The 18,634-nt window shown below is 46.5% G+C and overlaps 1 protein-coding gene across 1 annotated transcript in view; it reads right to left on the bottom strand.

The window, feature by feature from the left end:
* LOC137331731 (IgGFc-binding protein-like) overlaps positions 1 to 17,730 on the bottom strand; it is a 130,541-nt gene extending 112,811 nt beyond the window's left edge. Inside the window, exons 1-4 of the mRNA XM_067995718.1 lie at positions 17,634 to 17,730; positions 16,256 to 16,405; positions 9,072 to 9,250; positions 6,615 to 6,702 (exon numbers count right to left, since the gene is read on the bottom strand). Of these exons, the coding sequence (XP_067851819.1) occupies positions 6,615 to 6,702; positions 9,072 to 9,250; positions 16,256 to 16,405; positions 17,634 to 17,730 (514 nt within the window). The remainder of the gene's footprint in view (positions 1 to 6,614; positions 6,703 to 9,071; positions 9,251 to 16,255; positions 16,406 to 17,633) is intronic.
* Between the last annotated feature and the right edge of the window lie 904 nt (positions 17,731 to 18,634).

Genomic DNA, 18,634 nt, shown 5'->3' with positions numbered 1-18,634 from the left:
TGGAGCGCGCGAGGAATATGGAAAAGTGGTCTGAGGAACGGGAGTGAGCGATTGGAATGGGTGAAGAGGGAGAGGGAGTGGAATGGGGGGGGGGAGAGGAATGGAGGGGGGGAGAGGGAGTGGAATGGAGGGGGGGAGAGGGAGTGGAATGGAGGGGGGGAGAGGGAGTGGAATGGAGGGGGGGAGGGGAGGGAGTGGAATGGGGAGGGGAGGGAGTGGAATGGGGGGAGAGAGCAATTGGAATGGGGGAGAGGGAGTGGAATGGGGGGAGAGGGAGTGGAATGGGGAGAGAGAGAGTGGAATGGGGGAGAGAGCAATTGGAATGGGGGAGAGGGAGCGGAATGGGGGGAGAGAGAGTGGAATGGGGGGAGAGAGAGTGGAATGGAGAGAGAGAGTGGAATGGGGGGAGAGAGCAATTGGAATGGGGGAGAGGGAGCGGAATGGGGGGAGAGAGAGTGGAATGGGGGGAGAGAGAGTGGAATGGAGAGAGAGAGTGGAATGGGGGGAGAGAGCAATTGGAATGGGGGAGAGGGAGCGGAATGGGGGGAGAGAGAGTGGAATGGAGAGAGAGAGTGGAATGGGGGGAGAGAGCAATTGGAATGGGGAAGAGGGAGCGGAATGGGGGGAGAGGGAGTGGAATGGGGGGGAGAGGGAGTGGAATGGGGGGGGGAGAGGGAGTGGAATGGGGGGGGGAGAGGGAGTGGAATGGGGGGGGGAGAGGGAGTGGAATGGGGGGAGAGAGAGTGGAATGGAGAGAGAGAGTGGAATGGGGGGAGAGAGCAATTGGAATGGGGAAGAGGGAGCGGAATGGGGGGAGAGAGCAATTGGAATGGGGAAGAGGGAGTGGAATGGGGGGAGAGAGAGTGGAATGGAGAGAGAGAGTGGAATGGGGGGAGAGAGCAATTGGAATGGGGAAGAGGGAGTGGAATGGGGGGAGAGAGCAATTGGAATGGGGAAGAGGGAGTGGAATGGGGGGAGAGAGCAATTGGAATGGGGAAGAGGGAGTGGAATGGGGGGAGAGAGAGTGGAATGGAGAGAGAGAGTGGAATGGGGGGAGAGAGCAATTGGAATGGGGAAGAGGGAGCGGAATGGGGGGAGAGGGAGTGGAATGGAGAGCGCGATTGGAATGGGGGAGAGAGCAATTGGAATGGGTTAGAGGGAGTGGAATGGGGGCAAGGGAGTGGAATGGGGGAGAGAGCAATTGGTACGGGTTAGAGGGAGTGGAATGGGGGAGAGAGCGATTGGAATGGGTTAGAGGGATTGGAATGGGGGGAGAGAATGATTGGAATGGGGGAGAGAATGATTGGAATGGGGGAGAGAATGATTGGAATGGGGGGAGAGAGCAATTGGAATGGGGGAGAGGGAGTGGATTGGGGAGAGAGAGCAATTGGAATGGGTTAGAGGGAGTGGAATGGGTTAGAGGGAGGGAGTGGAATGGGTTAGAGGGAGTGGAATGGGGGAGAGAACGATTGCAATGGGTTAGAGGGAGTGGAATGGGGGGAGAGAGCAATTTGGAATGGGGGAGAGGGAGAGGAATGGAAGAGAGAGGAATCAGACAAGGAAGAATGCTGGCAAAGGGAGAGGAATGGGGAGAGGGAATGGAATTGGGAGAGAGAGGAAAAGAGATTAATGGGGGAGGTTGGGAGAGAGAAAACAGACAGGAATGTGGAGAAAGGAAGGGAAAGGAATGTGGGTAGAGGGAGAGGAATAGGAAGAGGGAAGAATGAGGCGAGGGAAAGGAATTGTGAGAGAGGAGAGGAATTGCGAGAGGAATGTGGGGAAAGGAATGGGAAGAGAAGGAGATGAATTGGGAGAGTGCAAAGGGGAGAATGTGAGGAATGGGGACAGAGTGAGGACCATGGTGGGGATCACTGGCTGAGGGGTGGGGAGATATGTATTTGGGAAGAATTAGGGATAGGGAGCGAGCAATGGGGAATGACTGAGGAAAGGGGAGATTGTGAAATGGTCAGAGAGGAATAAATGAATCTTGAAAGAGGAATGAGGTAAGCATGCACAACAGTCCTGCAACAGCGAGTTCAATATTTCAGCAGTGCCATCAAGAAGTCACTAGAAGGTCCGCTTGGTTTTGTGGGTAAAGACGCACCCAAATCTATTGCTACCCCAAAGATCCCAGGTTCGATTCCTGGTCTGAATTAGCTCATCTCAAGTGTCATGACAGTAGGACTACCACCAATGGCATCATGCCATAGAGTCATAGAGTTATACAGCACGGATAGAGGCCCTTCGGCCCATCGTGTCCGCGCCGGCCATCAGCCCTGTCTACTCTAATCCCATATTCCAGCATTTGGTCCGTAGCCTTGTATGCTATGGCATTTCAAGTGCTCATCCAAATGCTTCTTGAATGTTGTGAGGATTCCTGCCTCCACAACCCTTTCAGACAGTGAGTTCCAGACTCCAACCACCCTCTGGGTGAAAAAGTTCTTTCTCAAATCCCCTCTAAACCTCCCGCCTTTTACCTTGAATCTATGTCCCCTTGTTATAGAACCCTCAACGAAGGGAAAAAGCTCCTTAGTATCCATCCTATCTATGCCCCTCATAATTTTGTACACCTCAATCATGTCCCTCCTCTGCTCCAAGGAAAACAAACCCAATCTTCCCAGTCTCTCTTCATAGCTGAAGCGCTCCAGCCCTGGTAACATCCTGGTGAATCTCCTCTGCACCCTCTCCAAAGCGATCACATCCTTCCTGTAGTGTGGCGACCAGAACTGCACACAGTACTCCAGCTGTGGCCTAACCAGTGTTTTATACAGCTCCATCATAACCTCCTTGCTCTTATATTCTCTGCCTCGGCTGATAAAGGCAAGTATCCCATATGCCTTCTTTACCACCTTATCTACCTGTTCCGCCGCCTTCAGGGATCTGTGAACTTGCACACCAAGATCCCTCTGACCCTCTGTCTTGCCTAGGGTCCTCCCATTCATTGTGTATTCCCTTTCCTTGTTAGTCCCTCCAAAGTGCATCACCTCGCACTTTTCCGGGTTAAATTCCATTTGCCACTGTTCCGCCCATCTGACCAACCCATCTATATCGTCCTGCAGACTGAGGCTATCCTCCTCGCTATTTACCACCCTACCAATTTTTGTATCATCAGCGAACTTACTGATCATACCTTTTACATTCATATCCAAGTCATTAATGTAGACCACAAACAGCAAGGGACCCAGCACCGATCCCTGTGGTACCCCACTGGCCACAGGCTTCCAGTCACAAAAACAACCTTCGACCATCACCCTCTGCCTTCTGCCACTAAGCCAGTTTTGTATCCAAAGTGCCAAGGCACCCTGGATTCCATGGGCTCGCACCTTCTTGACCAGTCTCCTGTGGGGGACTTTATCGAAGGCCTTACTGAAATCCATGTATACCACATCCACTGCGTTACCCTCATCCACACGCCTGGTCACCCCCTCAAAAAATTCAATCAAATTAGTCAGACATGATCTTCCCTTGACAAAGCCATGTTGACTATCCCTGATTAATCCTTGCTTCTCCAAGTGGAGACTAATTTTGTCCTTCAGAATTTTTTCCAATAATTTTCCTACCACTGATGTTAGGCTCACTGGCCTGTCGTTCCCCGGTTTTTCCCTACTCCCCTTCTTGAATAATGGTATTACATTAGCGGTTCTCCAGTCCTCTGGCACATCCCCTGTGGCCAGAGAGGTTCTGAATATATGTGTCAGAGCCCCCGCAATCTCCTCCTTTGCCTCACACAGTAGCCTGGGATACATTTCGTCCGGGCCTGGGGATTTATCCATTTTTAGGCCTGCTAAAACCGCCAATACCTCCTCCCGCTCGATGTTAATATGTTCGAGTATATCACAGTCCCCCTGCCGTATTTCTATGTCTACATCGTCCTTCTCCATAGTGAAAACAGATGCAAAAAATTCATTTAGAACCCCTCCTACATCTGCCGGCTCCACACACAGATTGCCATTTTTGTCCCTAATGGGCCCTATTTTTTCCCTAGTCATCCTCTTACCCTTAATATACTTATAAAACATCTTAGGATTTTCCTTTATTTTGCTCGCCAGTGTTATTTCATGGCCCCTCCTTGATCTCCTAATTTCTTTTTTAAGTATCCCCCTGCACTTTTTGTACTCCTCTAGGGCTTCCTCCGTCTTTAGCCTTTTGTATCTGCCAAAAGCCCTCCTTTTTTTCCTAATCCATTCTCGTATATCCCCTGACATCCAAGGTTCCCTGGAGTTCTTGGAACCACCCTTGACCTTTACGGGAACATGTTGCCATTGTATGGTCTCAATCTCCCTTCTGAAAGACTCCCATTGCTCCGATGCGGATTTTCCTACAAGCAGCTGATCCCAGTCCATTTTGGCCAGATCCTGCCTTATCCTATTAAAATCGGCCTTCCCCCAATTTAGAACCTTTATTTCCGGCCCCTCCCTGTCCTTTTCCATGACCACCTTAAATCTCACCAAATTATGGTCACTGTCACCAAAGTGCTCACCTACTAGCACTTCTTCCACTTGGCCGGCCACATTCCCTAGAATTAGGTCCAGTACCGCCCCCTCTCTTGTAGGACTTTCTACATGCTGGCACAAAAAGCTCTCCTGGATGCACGTTAAGAATTTTGTACCCTCTAAGCCTTTTACACTCTGACTATCCCAGTTAATATTGGGGAAGTTGAAATCCCCCACTATTATTACCCTATTATTTGCACAATTTTCTGAGATTTGCCTACATATCTGTTCCTCTATCTCCCCCTGACTGTTTGGGGGCCTATAGTACACTCCCATCAAAGTGCTTGCCCCCTTTTTGTTTTTAAGCTCCACCCATATGGCCTCATTAGAGGAACCTGCTAATATATCATCCCTCCTTATGGCAGTAATTGATTCTTTAATTAATATTGCGACCCCCCCTCCTCTTATACCTCCCCCTCTGTCTCGCCTGAAGATTCTGTACCCCGGAATATTGAGCTGCCAGTCTTGCCCCTCCCTCAACCATGTCTCTGTGACAGCAACAATATCATACTCCCATGTGTTTATCAACACCTTCAGTTCATCCACCTTATTCGCAAGACTCCTTGCATTAAAATAGATGCCATCCAGCCTTGCCCTTACATATTTGCCCTGTCTTCCAAGCTGACTTGTTTTTTTCTCAATATTTGGCTGCACATCACCCCCTATTGTAGCTCCACTCTGTATCCCATCCCCCTGCCAAGTTAGTTTAAACCCCCCCCAACAGTGCTAGCAAACCTCCCCGCAAGGATATTTGTCCCGCTCTGGTTCAGGTGCAACCCGTCCGACTTGTACAAGTCCCACCTTCCCCAGAAGCAGGCCCAGTGATCCAGGAAACTGAAACCCTCCCTCCTGCACCAACTCTTTAGCCACGCATTCATCTGTTCTATCCTCCTATTTCTATACTCACTAGCCCGTGGCACTGGGAGTAATCCAGAGATTACAACCTTTGAGGTCCTGCTCTTTAATCTGCTACCTAGCTCCCTAAATTCTTGATGCAGGACCTCATCTCCCTTCCTACCTATGTCGTTGGTCCCAATGTGGACCACGACCTCTGCCTGCTCACCCTCCCCCTTGAGAATGCCCTGAAGCCGCTCAGTGACATCCATGACCCTGGCACCAGGGAGGCAACAAACCATCCTGGAGTCACGTTTACGGCCACAGAAACGCCTGTCTGTTCCCCTTACGATAGAATCCCCTACCACTATAGCTCTTCCACTCTTTTTCCTCCCAGCCTGTGCAGCAGAGCTACCCCTGGTGCCAGGAAGTTGGCTGCTGCTGCCTTCCCCTGATAAGTCATCCCTCTCAACAATATCCAAAGCGGTATATTTGTTTGAGAGGGGGACGGCCACAGGGGACCCCTGCACTGCCTGCCTGCTCTTCTTACTCTGCCTGGTGGTCACCCAATTACTTCCTGCCTGTACAACCTTTACCTGCGGTGTGACCATCTCACTAAACGTGCTATCCACGACGTTCTCAGCATCGCGAATGCTCCTTAATGAATCCATCCGCAGCTCCAGTGCCGCAATGCGGTTTGTCAATGCGGCTGCAGCTGGATGCTTTTCCCGCACACATGGTCGTCAGGGACACCGGAAGGGTCCCTGATTTCCCACATAGAGCAGGAAGAGCATAACACGGGGCTGGGCTGTCCTGACATGACTTACCCTTTAACTAATGCCCCTTGGCTAGTGAGGGGAAAAATGTGGTAGAATTCTCATTCCTGATTGCTGTCTAATGTCCTCTGCTGGCATGTGCACACGAGAGGATGTCAGAATGAGGATGTCAGAATGAGGCTCTGATGCATCAAATAGCCTACCTACATTCACTGTAATGGCTCAAACGTAAAGAACATCAACTTGGAGCGGAAACAGTTGTGGGGGGGGGGGGTAAAATGTAGTTATATAAAAAAACAGAAAAGAAAGGAAGTCAGACCAAGTGAAGGGAGAGGTGGAAAATTAAAGAATGAAATTAGCCTAGCAGTTATACAGAACAGAGAAAGTGAACTTGTAAAAGAGAACTGGGAGCAGGTTGTCTGGCTACTTGTTCTGTACCTGGGGAATAGTGCCTTGGGGAGACCAAAAATTAACTAAAAAGGGAGGGTAAACATTTTTAAAAAAATCTTACCAGTAGCACAGTTTCCTCTTCTGATTGCTACATTGTCAATTGCTGTGTCACCAAAGTCAGTCAGCCCACGAATTGCCTCGAAAATGACCTACAATACATTAAAAAAAACTAGGAATCTGTCCAATAAGTGAATCAATAGCATAAGTGACCCATGTTAAAAGGATGTCACATTGTGGTGTGCTGATTCAGCATTAATGTGCTGCGTCAACAACAACTTGCATTTATACAGCGCTTTTAACATAGTAAATTGTCCCAAGGCACTCCACAGGAGTGTCATCAGACAAAATTTGACACTAAGCCACATGAGAGATTAGGACAGGTGACCGAAAGCTTCGTCAAAGAGGTAGGTTTTAAGGAGTGTCTTAAAGGAGGAGAGAGAGGTGGAGAGGCGAAGAGGTTTAGGGAGGAATTCCAGAGCTTAGGGCCCAGGCAGCTGAAGGCAGGGCCGCCAATGGTGGAGCAATGGAAATCGGGGATTTTTTTTTATTTGTTCATGGGATGTGGGCGTCGCTGGCAAGCACAGCATTTATTGCCCATATCTAATTGCCTTTGAGAAGGTGGTGGTGAGCCGCCGCCTTGAACCGCTGCAGTCCGTGTGGTGACGGTTCTCCCACAGTGCTGTTAGGAAGGGAGTTCCAGGATTTTGACCCAGCGACGATGAAGGAACACCGATATATTTCCAAGTCGGGATGGTGTGTGACTTGGAGGGGAACATGCAGGTGGTGTTGTTCCCATGTGCCTGCTGCCCTTGTCCTTCTAGGTGGTAGAGGTCGCGGGTTTGGGAGGTGCTGTCGAAGAAGCCTTGGCGAGTTGCTGCAGTGCATCCTGGTGCGTCAGTGGTGAAGGGAGTGAATGTTTAGGGTGGTGGATGGGGTGCCAATCAAGCGGGCTGCTTTGTCCTGGATGGTGTCGAGCTTCTTGAGTGTTGTTGGAGCTGCACTCATCCAGGCAAGTGGAGAGTATTCCATCACACTCCTGACTTGTGCCTTGTAGATGGTGAAAAGGCTTTGGGGAGTCAGGAGGTGAGTCACTCGCCGCAGAATACCCAGCCTCTGACCTGCTGTTGTAGCCACTGTATTAATTCTGATTAATTCAATCATTGGGAGGAGAGAAAGGGAGCGCTGGGCAGAGAGAGAATCGACCTCTGCTGTTGTTGCACACCTAGTAGCCAGCCGGCAATGCTGCAGGAGTTCCTCAGGGCAGTGTCCTAGGCCCAACCATCTTCAGCTGCTTCATCAATGACCTTCCCTCCATCATAAGGTCAGAAATGGAGATGTTCGCTGATGATTGCACAGTGTTCAGTTCCATTCGCAACCCCTCAGATAATGAAGCGGTCTGAGCCCGCATGCAGCAAGACCTGGACAACATCCAGGCTTGGGCTCATAAGTGGCAAGTAACATTCACGCCAGACAAGTGCCAGGCAATGACCATCTCCAACAAGAGAGGGTCTAACCACCTCCACTTGACATTCAACGGCATTACCATCGCCGAATCCCCCACTATCAACATCCTGGGGGTCACCATTGACCAGAAACTTAACTGGACCAGCCATATAAATACTGTGGCTACAAGAGCAGGTCAGAGGCTGGGTATTCTGCGGCGAGTGACTCACCTCCTGACTCCCCAAAGCCTTTCCACCATCGACAAGGCACAAGTCAGGAGTGTGATGGAATACTCTCCACTTGCCTGGATGAGTGCAGCTCCAACAACACTCAAGAAGCTCGACACCATCCAGAACAAAGCAGCCCGCTTGATTGGCACCCCATCCACTACCCTAAACATTCACTCCCTTCACCACCGGCGCACTGGCTGCAGTGTGTACCATCCACAGGATGCATTGCAGCAACTTGCCAAGGCTTCTTCGATGGCACCTCCCAAACCCGCGACCTCTACCACCTGGAAGGACAAGAGCAGCAGGCACATGGGAACAACACCACCTGCACGTTCCCCTCCAAGTCACACACCATCCCGACTTGGAAATATATCGGTGTTCCTTCATCGTCGTCAGGTCAAAATCCTGGAACTCCCTTCCTAACAGCACTGTGGGAGAACCTTCACCGCACAGACTGCAGCGGTTCAAGAAGGCGGCTCACCACCATCTTCTCAAGGGCAATTAGGGATGGGCAATAAATGCCGGCCTCGCCAGCAACGCCCACATCCCATGAGCGAATAATAAAAAAAAGGAGCAGAACCAGGGCACTCAGGAGCAGGCAACTTGTCCATTGGCTCTTTTGTGTGGCCCAATGAGCATTACATGGTGAAAACTGAAGATTTCATATCTTTGTTGAGAAAATAAATAAATTAAACCTGTTACAATGGCACACAGTGTAACATGGAACATATATTACTTTAAAGTTTGAGTACTTAAATCACCTTTATGTTGGATTTCACTGGAAAACGAATTGTGCTCGAAGCGTACAACCAAGAGGAGCCCTGATTGCCTCTCTTACGCCATACTTCTGTTTCGGTCACATAATCTTTAACCAACACCTTCAGTTCATTTAGGTCCTCAGATCCCAGCATGTGATACCAGAAATCGATGCATATTTCTCCAGACACGGTGATCTCCTCACTCTCCAATCTAATCAATTCTGATGGAACAAAATTGCTGGCTTCCTGGTAGATGAAGTATCCACCTGGGTATTTAGATATAGGGAAGAAAACAGTTCAATAAAACTTTAAAAATTCACTCCGAGACAGCATAATTCTAACCTGTCAGTCTGAAAGTCATGGGTTCAAGCGTCACTCCTTGATTTGAGTATATAATTTAAACTAACACATTACTGCACTCTTGCCTCTGAGTCAGAAAGTTGTAGGTTCAAATCCCATTCCAGACTCAGACCTCAGTACAGTACTGTGGGAGTGCTGCATTGTCAGAGGTGCCATCTATCAAATGAGATGTCAAACCAAGACCCCCATCTTCCTATTCAGGTGGATATTAAAGATCCCATGGCATTGTTAGAAGAGTAGGGAGTTCTGGTGTCCTGACCAACATTCCTCCCTCAACCAACACCACCAAAAACAGATTAACTGGTTATTATCTCATTTGCTGTTTGTGGGATCTTGCTGTGTTCAAGTTGGCTGCCGCTTTTGCTTACATAACCAACAGTGACCACATTTCTAAAAGTAATTCATTGTCTGTGAAGCGCTTTGGCACATTCTGAGGATGTGATAAGGCATTATATAAATGTAAGTTGTCCTGTACCTTAATATCCATATGGAAGAAAACACCATGTTTTCAATTTTGCCAGGCATAGCAATCACAGAATGTCTTCTCATTAGTTTATAATCTCCCCTGGCACAAACTGTCAAGAATTCCTCTGGCTGCTATGTGTAATAATGTCATAAAAGAATTCAAGAAAATTCCCTCTCAGGTATTTCTGACAAAATTGTCGCTGCGTACTTTTAAAACATGCTTATAATTTCCGCAGAAACAGTGAAGAGATGAAATCTTAGAGAACACAATTACAATGTAGCAACCAGAGGAATTCGTATCCAGAAAACGAGGAGGAACTTTTCACCCCATGGTGATCTAATTGAAACTATGCTCAATTCACACTTTTATATTTTGTTTGAGAAAGCTCATCTCAGGGTCAAATAGGATGCCACGGTTGCTAACAGTCTGGTTCAGCCTCAGACAGTGGCCAGGGAGAGGGATGGAGTTGGTGGCTAGGGAACGGAGTTTGCAGCGGACCAAAGACAATGACTTCGGTCTTCCCAATATTTAGTTGGAGGAAATGTTTGCTGATGTCGGACAAGCAGTGTTACAAATGAGAGACAGTGGAGGGGTCGAGGGAGGTGGTAATGAGGTAGAGCTGGGTGTCATCAGCGTAAATGTGGAATCTGACGTGTTTTTGGGTGATGTCGCCGAGGGGCAGCATGTAGATGAGAAATAAGAGGGGGCCAAGGATAGATCCTAGGTAATGGTGCGGGAGCAGGAAGAGAAGCCATTGCAGGTGATTCACTGGCTACAACTGGATAGGTAAGAATGGAACCAGGCCAGCGCAGTCGGACCCAGCTGGACGTCGGAGGAGAGGCATTGGAGGAGGATGGTGTGATCAACAGTGTCAAAGGCTGCAGACAGGTCGAGAAAGATGAGGAGGGAAAGTTTACCATCATCACAATCACATAGGATGTCATTTGTGACTTTGATAAGGGCAGTTTCAGTGCTGTGGCAGGGGGGGAAACCTGATTGGAGGGATTCAAACATAGAATTGCGGGAAAGATGGGCGCGGATTTGGGAGGCGACAACACGTTCAAGGACCTTGGAGAGGAAAGGGAGGTTGCAGATGGGATGGTAGTTTGCAAGGACAGAGGAGTCAAGGGTGGGGTTTTAAGGGTATTAAGGAATGTGGATCAAAGATGGGTAAATGGGGTTGAGGTACAGAAGAACCATGATCTAATTGGATGGCAGAACAGGCTCGAGGGACTGAATGGCCTACACCTATGCCTATATTTATTTATTTATCTATTTCCTTATAAGAAAAAAGGTAATTTTAAGACCAAATTAAGGGATGTAGAAAGAAAAAGATGGAAATACAGCACGACCAAAGGATACATAAAGAGACTAACGATAACCTGAACGCCAAACAGATATATTTTAAAATAAACGAGGATTGGGAATCATACATTGGAGATAACTAAAAGGGGTATTAGAAGAGATAAGTAAACAATAGAAAGCCAGATTTTCAACAGCATCAAAAGGAATCCAAATTTTTTTTTAGCCTGTGGAACAAGTTGCCAAGAAAGATCACAGAATCAAATGGTATAAATGGATTCAAGAGGCCATTAGATGTGTTTCTTGAAGAGATTGAGGGATATAACGAGGAGACAGGGAAGTGGAGTAGAAACCAGAACAACAGGGACTGGGTCATTGGGCCAAATGGCCTTTTCCTGTTCCTAAATATTCTAATGCTCTGAAGTTATGAGGTAGGACCTCCTAAGAGAGCTGTACTTGTTTTCACTGGAGAAAATAAGATTAAGGTGGGACATGATCCAGGTCTTGAAAATGCTGAGAAACATCAATGATGTTGATGTAAGGACACAACTTGACTTAGCTTTAAACAAAGTTTTGAAATTAATCAAGGAAGGCTAGCTATTATAAGACGTCTTCCCACCAGAAAGTAATGGACATGTTGGACAGACTTTTAGCAAAAGATTGAAAAAGTAGATAGGTTGGGAATGAGTTTGGAAGTTATAGGGATAAGTATGGACTGACATAATCAAACACTTAATGGGATGGTTCCTGTGCAGCTGGGGCCAGAGGGCTGCTGGGTGTTGACTGCAGCAGTCCAAAGCTTGGAGAAGTAGGGGTGGATGAATATTCTGGACCTTGGCTTGATTACCTTTGAGGGTTAAGAAATATCTATGCAGAACCTTTCCTCAGGAGTTTGAAGTAGAATCTGTGATACAATAGATTCACCTGTGAAAACAGCTTGATGGATTGGATGTTTTATGTTTTTATTCTATTCTTAATGTAAGTACGTATTACGAAAGAGTCAGTTGTCATCAGTTTAATTTATTTTGCCTTAATTCCTACATGGTCGTGATGGAAATAAAGTCCAGAAGCTTCTAAAAGTTTTTCCTCTCCTATTTTCTTGTAGTTCGCATTTTTCTGTGTCATCCACTATTGTTAGCCCAAAAAGTGGGTGGGAGACTCACCAATGTGCAATGAAATCAATTAATATGAAGTGCATGAGAATAATATAGTTCTCCTTCTGACTTTGCCTCCCTCCCTGTGATGAGACTGTTAGCTAAGATAGAAGCCCATGGAATCGAGGGAAAAGTACGGACTTGGTTAGGAAGTTGGTTGAGCGAAAGGCGACAGAGAGTAGGGATAATGGGAAGGTACTCACATTGGCAGGATGTGACTAGTGGAGTCCCGCAGGGATCTGTCTTGGGGCCTCAATTATTCACAATATTTATTAACAACTTAGATGAAGGCATAGAAAGTCTCATATCTAAGTTTGCCGATGACTCAATGATTAGTGGCATTGTAAGCAGTGTAGATGAAAACATAAAATTACAAAGCGATATTGATAGATTAGGTAAATGGGCAAAATTGTGGCAAATGGAATTCAATGTAGACAAATGTGAGGTCATCCACTTTGGATCAAAAAAGGATAGAATAGGGTACTTTCTAAATGGTAAAAAGTTAAAAACAATGGATGTCCAAAGGGACTTCGGGGTTCAGGTACATAGATCATTGAAGTGTCATGAACAGGTGCAGAAAATAATCAAGAAGGCAAATGGAATGTTGGCCTTTATATCTAGAGGACTAGAGTACAAGGGGGCAGAAGTTATGCTGCAGCTATACAAAACCCTGGTTAGACCGCACCTGGAGTACTGTGAGCAGTTCTGGGCACCGCACCTTCGGAAGGACATATTGGCCTTGGAGGGAGTGCAGCGTAGGTTTACTAGAATGATACCAGGACTTCAAGGGTTAAGTTACGAGGAGAGATTGCACAAATTGGGGTTGTATTCTCTAGAGTTTCGAAGGTTAAGGGGTGATCTGATCGAAGTTTATAAGACATTACGGGGAACAGATAGGGTGGATAGAGAGAAACTATTTCCACTGGTTGGGGATTTTAGGAGTAGGGGGCACAGTCTAAAAATTAGAGCCAGACCTTTCAGGAGTGAGATTAGAAAACATTTCTACACACAAAGGGTGGTAGAAGTTTGGAACTCTCTTCCGCAAACAGCAATTGATACTAGCTCAATTGTTAAATTTAAATCTGAGATAGATAGCTTTTTGGCAACCAAAGGTATTAAGGGATATGGGCCAAAGGCAAGTATATGGAGTTAGATCACAGATCAGCCATGATCTTATCAAATGGCGGAGCAGGCACGAGGGGCTGAATGGCCTATGTTCCTATAAGTGCTTGGACTGTGTCTTGAGCCACCCCTACGGCTCAAATTGGAAATTCAACCTGTGGAACATCAAAGTCAACTTCAGTTACATGGATAGACTGGAGAAGCTGGGATTGTTCTCCTTAGAGGTTAAGAGGAGATTTGATAGAAGTGTTCAAAATCATGATGGATTTAGATAAAGTAAATAAAGAGAAACTGTTCCCATTGGTAGAAGGGTCGAAAACCAGAGGACACAGATTTAAGGTGATTGGCAAAAGAACCAAAGGCAACATGAGGAAAAACTTTTACGCAGCAAGTAGTTATGATCTGGAATGCGCTGCCTGAAATGGTGGTGGAAGCAGATTCAATTGAGGCTTTCAAAAAGGAATTGGATAAATTATTGAAGGGAAAAAATTTGCAGGGCTGCGGGGAAATGGGACTAACTGGATTGCACTTACAAAGAGCCAGCACTGGCTCGATGGGCTGAATGGCCTCCTTTTGTGCCGTAACCATTCTATGATTCTATAAAGGTACAAAGCCTACCATTCTGCATCATGGTATGTTAGTAGCTGCCACTACAAACTTGTGAAATGACCTTATATCCAACAGCTTTATATTTTGTTTTTATTTTGTTAAAGGAAAGGACTTTAAATAATATTGAAAGAGAAAAGGCCATAAAGGACATGAAGTTATTCTTTCCAACAGACCAAATATGCTGCCCGTTCAATTTACTTAATCTCCTTAGGTAGGTGTATAGCCACAGTTAAGATCTCCAGAAAGACATATTTTACAAGTGCAAATTAATTAATGGTCTTTCCCAAGAGAAATAAACCACTTGCTATTTGAATCCTTTACTGTAGTGAACAATTTGCCTAGATTGATTTTGCCAATTCCTTTCATAATCTGGACAACTTTAATTAGATCGCCTTGAAGAATCCTCGCTTCTATTCTACAAATTTTAATTTATTCTAAAGACATTACTGGTTTGAAATTTCCACATTGCTTTCCGACTGCTCGTGTTATGCCATTGGAGCAAATACATAGAGTTGACACTTTCACGTGTGTAACATTATTTTTATTTTCAGTTGTTTGTAATATTATCATGGAGGGTATGCCATAATAACATTAATCTTAACATTAATCTCAACCGGGGCTAAAAGGATTAAATTATGAGGACAGGTTGCATTGACTAGGTTTGTATTCCCTTGAATATGGAAGATTAGGGGGTGAATCTAATTGAGGTGTTTAAGATGATTAAAGGATTTGATAGGTTAGCTTGAAAGAAACTATTTCCTCTGGTGGGGGAGTCCAGAACAAGGGGGCATAATTTTAAAATTAGAGCTGGGCTGTTCAGGGGTGATGTCAGGAAGCACTTCTTCACACAAAGGGGAGTGGAAATCTGGAACTCTCTCCCCCAAAAAGCTGTTGAGGCTGGGGGTCAATTGCAAATTTCAAAACTGAGAATGATAGATTTTTGTTAGGTAAGGGTATTAAGGGTTAGGGAACCAAGGTGGGTAGATGGAGTTAAGATACAGATCAGCCATGATCTAATTGAATGGCAGAACAGGCTCAAGGGGCGGAATGGTCTCCTCCTGTTCCTATGTTCCTTCCTACGCAGAATAATATACTAAGCTTGGTTTCCTGAAACAGGATTTTTTTGTGTGTGCGCTGTGGGGTTTTTTGGCCAGCTAAGCGTTCGACACACATAAACATGTCTAATGCACTCCAAACCAAACTACATATGTAGAGTTTTCATTTGCCTGCTAAGGAACGTACACTCTGTCCCCATCGAGACACGCTCCACTTGCCCAAGTGCGGAAAACTTAAGTGTAGATTGGCACAAGCGAATGGCTAAAAACCTCAAGTGCACGCAGAAGTACTGGTTTCAAGGCAGACAGTTTATCAGTGCAGCCTGTCCAGCAAAGACCACCTTACTCATGGGGTCATTGGCTTGCAAGATAATCTGGAGCCAACAAGAAAAATCCCTGCCCCCAATGTCTGATCGACTACTCCAAGTCTCATCGGTGAGCTATCTTCAGCGGTACCCTGGAGTCCTACAGACCTGCCTGGTCAACAATCAGATTAGCAAGTCTGCCATCGGATTGGCTCAATTCCAATCGCCCATCGCCTTTTGCATGCAACTTGAATCCAAAATGACCTCACTTACCTCTCATCCCCCGCTTCTTCCCCCTCCAGAGTGTAGCAATGTATAGTGTGTTTGTATGTGTCCCGATGTTTGTGAGTTGTGTGGTGTTTGTGTCTGCGTCTCCATATATCTGTGACTGCTCATGTATAGTGTGGCAGTGTAAGTATTTTAGGCATATGTGTATAGTTATGTTGTGCACATGGTGTGTTGTGCATGTGTTGAGTGGAGCGGAGTCATTTTCTGCATGACTTGTTTTTATTTCATTTCTTGACTGCTGCTTAACATGACATGGCTGACAAAATTGTGCAAAAAGAAATTTTAGATTCAGTAATATAAAATCTAATGCTTTTTGGCTGATAATGTTTCTGCTGTTGCATTGCCATTTTGATAACTCAACGACAACAACTTGCATTTCTATAGCGCCTTTAACATAATAAAACAGTCCAAAGGTGCTTCACAGGATCGTTATTAGACAAAAATTTGGCACCGAGCCACATAAGGAGATATTAGGACAGGTGACCAAAAGCTTGGTCAAAGAGGTAGGTTTTAAGGATTGTCTTAAAGGAGGAGAGAGAGGTGGAGCGGTTTAGAGAGGGAATTCCAGAGCTTAGGGCCTAGTTGAGTTCTCAGTATTGAGGAATCTCACCTCCATTTGGATAATCTTTATCAGGACCGGTTCCCAGTGTTGGAGTATCGTGTTTGGTTCTAATCCAGTTTCCATTGTCACCCTCACAGGGCTGGACCCAGTCACAAAATGGCTTTGAATTGTTATTGAAATCACATCTTGTGATATAGTCTAGAGTAAAAACATGAAAATGTGCCATTTTTATTTTTCATACATTTCAAGAGACTGACAGAATATAATTGGTAGGGAGCAAATGGAGATCTGCAATTTGCTAAGATATGAACAAAAAGCAAAAAAAAACCTGCAGGTGCTGGAATTATGAGACAAAAACAGAGTAATCCTGAAAACACTCAGTAGGTCAGGTGGCACCTGTGTGTCCAGTGCATGCAGCCGCCTATTAACACCTTGTGCAGTAAACCGAATTGACTGGACACTGGTATCTATGATGGTGGGGAACTGGGGAGGAGGCTGAGAAAGAACGTCCAATCGACACTTTTGGCTAAAGACACTTGCAAACACTTCAGCCTTGTCTCCCGTACTCGTGTGCTGGGCTCCACCAAGGATAAGGTTGGTAATGCTCATGCAGCCTCCGCCTTCTGTTAGTTGCCTCGTTGTCCACCATCATTCTTGACTGGATGTGGTAGGGCTACAGAGCTTTTCTGTTGGTTGTAGGACCACTTAGATCTGTCTGTAGCCTGCAACCAGCCCCTTGTAGTAGCTTCACTAGGTTCCTACCTCATTCTAAGGTAGGCCCGGTGCTGCTCCTGGCTCCTGGAAGCTGTAAGTTTCCTTTGTGGAACGCGGAGGGGACACTGCTGCTCCTCCTGGCCCACAAGGAAACCTATTCTGGGCCTGTGCCGAGTTTCAAAGTCCACCACCGAGAGTGGGTCAGTGATACTATTACTGACTCACCTGGCTAAGTCCTGAAGGACATAGCTGTCAGACTGGGTCTACGTCAGGTGGTGAGGGAACCAACACAAGGAAATAACCTCCTTGACCTCATTTACACCAAACTACCTGTTGAAGACATGTCTGTCTATGATAGAATTGGTAGAAGTGACCACTGCTCAGTCCCTGGAAGACAAAAATATCGATTTCAAACCCTCCCACACCCCCTCCCCTCCCTGCCCATGCCTGATTCAACAAGCATTTTTTTAAACGTTCTTTGTGAAATACTTTTCCTGTTCTTGATGTTGGCACAGTAAGCTTTTCAAAGACAATGCAAAATAATTAGCAATCAAATGGAGCTGCTAGATTATAAGTTTTATACGCACACTTAACAGAAAATGGGTAAAACATCCATTTGATGTAGGAGGGGTGCTCTTCTAGATTAGGGGCTGAAGTATATCGTAGGTGCAGAGTAGACACAGCTTTACTCTGCATCTCACACACACTATACCTGAAACCTGGGGCATGATTTTAGCACAGAGCAGGGAACCCAGCACATGGGTAGTTGTTCGCATGGAGAACCCGGACATCAAGTGAGCATGATGCATTCTGCGATCGCAACTCAATTAAAGGTAAGTGTTGGTGTTTCCGGGTTTCCTGCACGACAGCCAGCCAGATTGATAGGCTGGCTGCCTTTCTGGAGGGAAAGGAGACGCATATCGGAGAGGTTGGGGGGAGAGATCGTGGGCTGTGGATGACATGAGGGGGGGTCGTGGTGGGAGCGGGTGTTGGGGGCCTTGGAGAAGATTGAAAGTCACCAGAAGATCGGAGGTGGGGAGGGGGTCTCGGCCATCGGTGGGGGTGGAGTCGACCATCGGGAGGGGATTGGACTTCGGGGGGGGGAAGGGTCAGCCATCAGAGGGAGGGGGTCGACCATCAGGGTAGGCAGCCGATCGCATGGGCCTGATCACGCCAGGTGAGTTTGCTTGGCTTGGATGAAGCACTCCTGCTCCTCCGGGCCCACAAGCAGAGCAATAAAGGCACATGGATCCGGCCCTTCTCACCTGCTCCAACCTGACAAGAATCAGAAGCGATGGGGAACCCATGCAGGTAAGGTTAAATTTGTTTTACCTTTTTAATACACAAAAGATTAAGTGCCTTAAGTATCGCAATGAGGTACATCATCCTTTAACGGTTGGCCCACTGGCATTAAGTGGGATTGGTTTCGGTGTGCGAGCACATCCAAATGTGCCTGGGTTAAAACTGGAAGTGAGCACGTTGGAGCCGGGATGCGGTCCCACTTCAAAAAAACGTAACTTTTACCTCCTACCCGATCCAACCCACCTGTACTTTGGGGTTAGAATTACCCCCCAAGTACTGCAAAATAGAAAATGTTCCATTTCCCAGCACTAACATCCCTAACCGTAATGACCATAAAAGAGTTTAAACCCCTCCCCAACTCCCACAAAGGCTGGATATCTAAAACAGTAATAAAACATTCTGGAAACACAC

Source organism: Heptranchias perlo, chromosome 13 (assembly GCF_035084215.1).
Source record: "Heptranchias perlo isolate sHepPer1 chromosome 13, sHepPer1.hap1, whole genome shotgun sequence".
In the NCBI taxonomy this organism is placed as follows: Eukaryota; Metazoa; Chordata; class Chondrichthyes; order Hexanchiformes; family Hexanchidae; genus Heptranchias; species Heptranchias perlo.
This window is presented reverse-complemented; position numbering and strand designations above follow the sequence as displayed.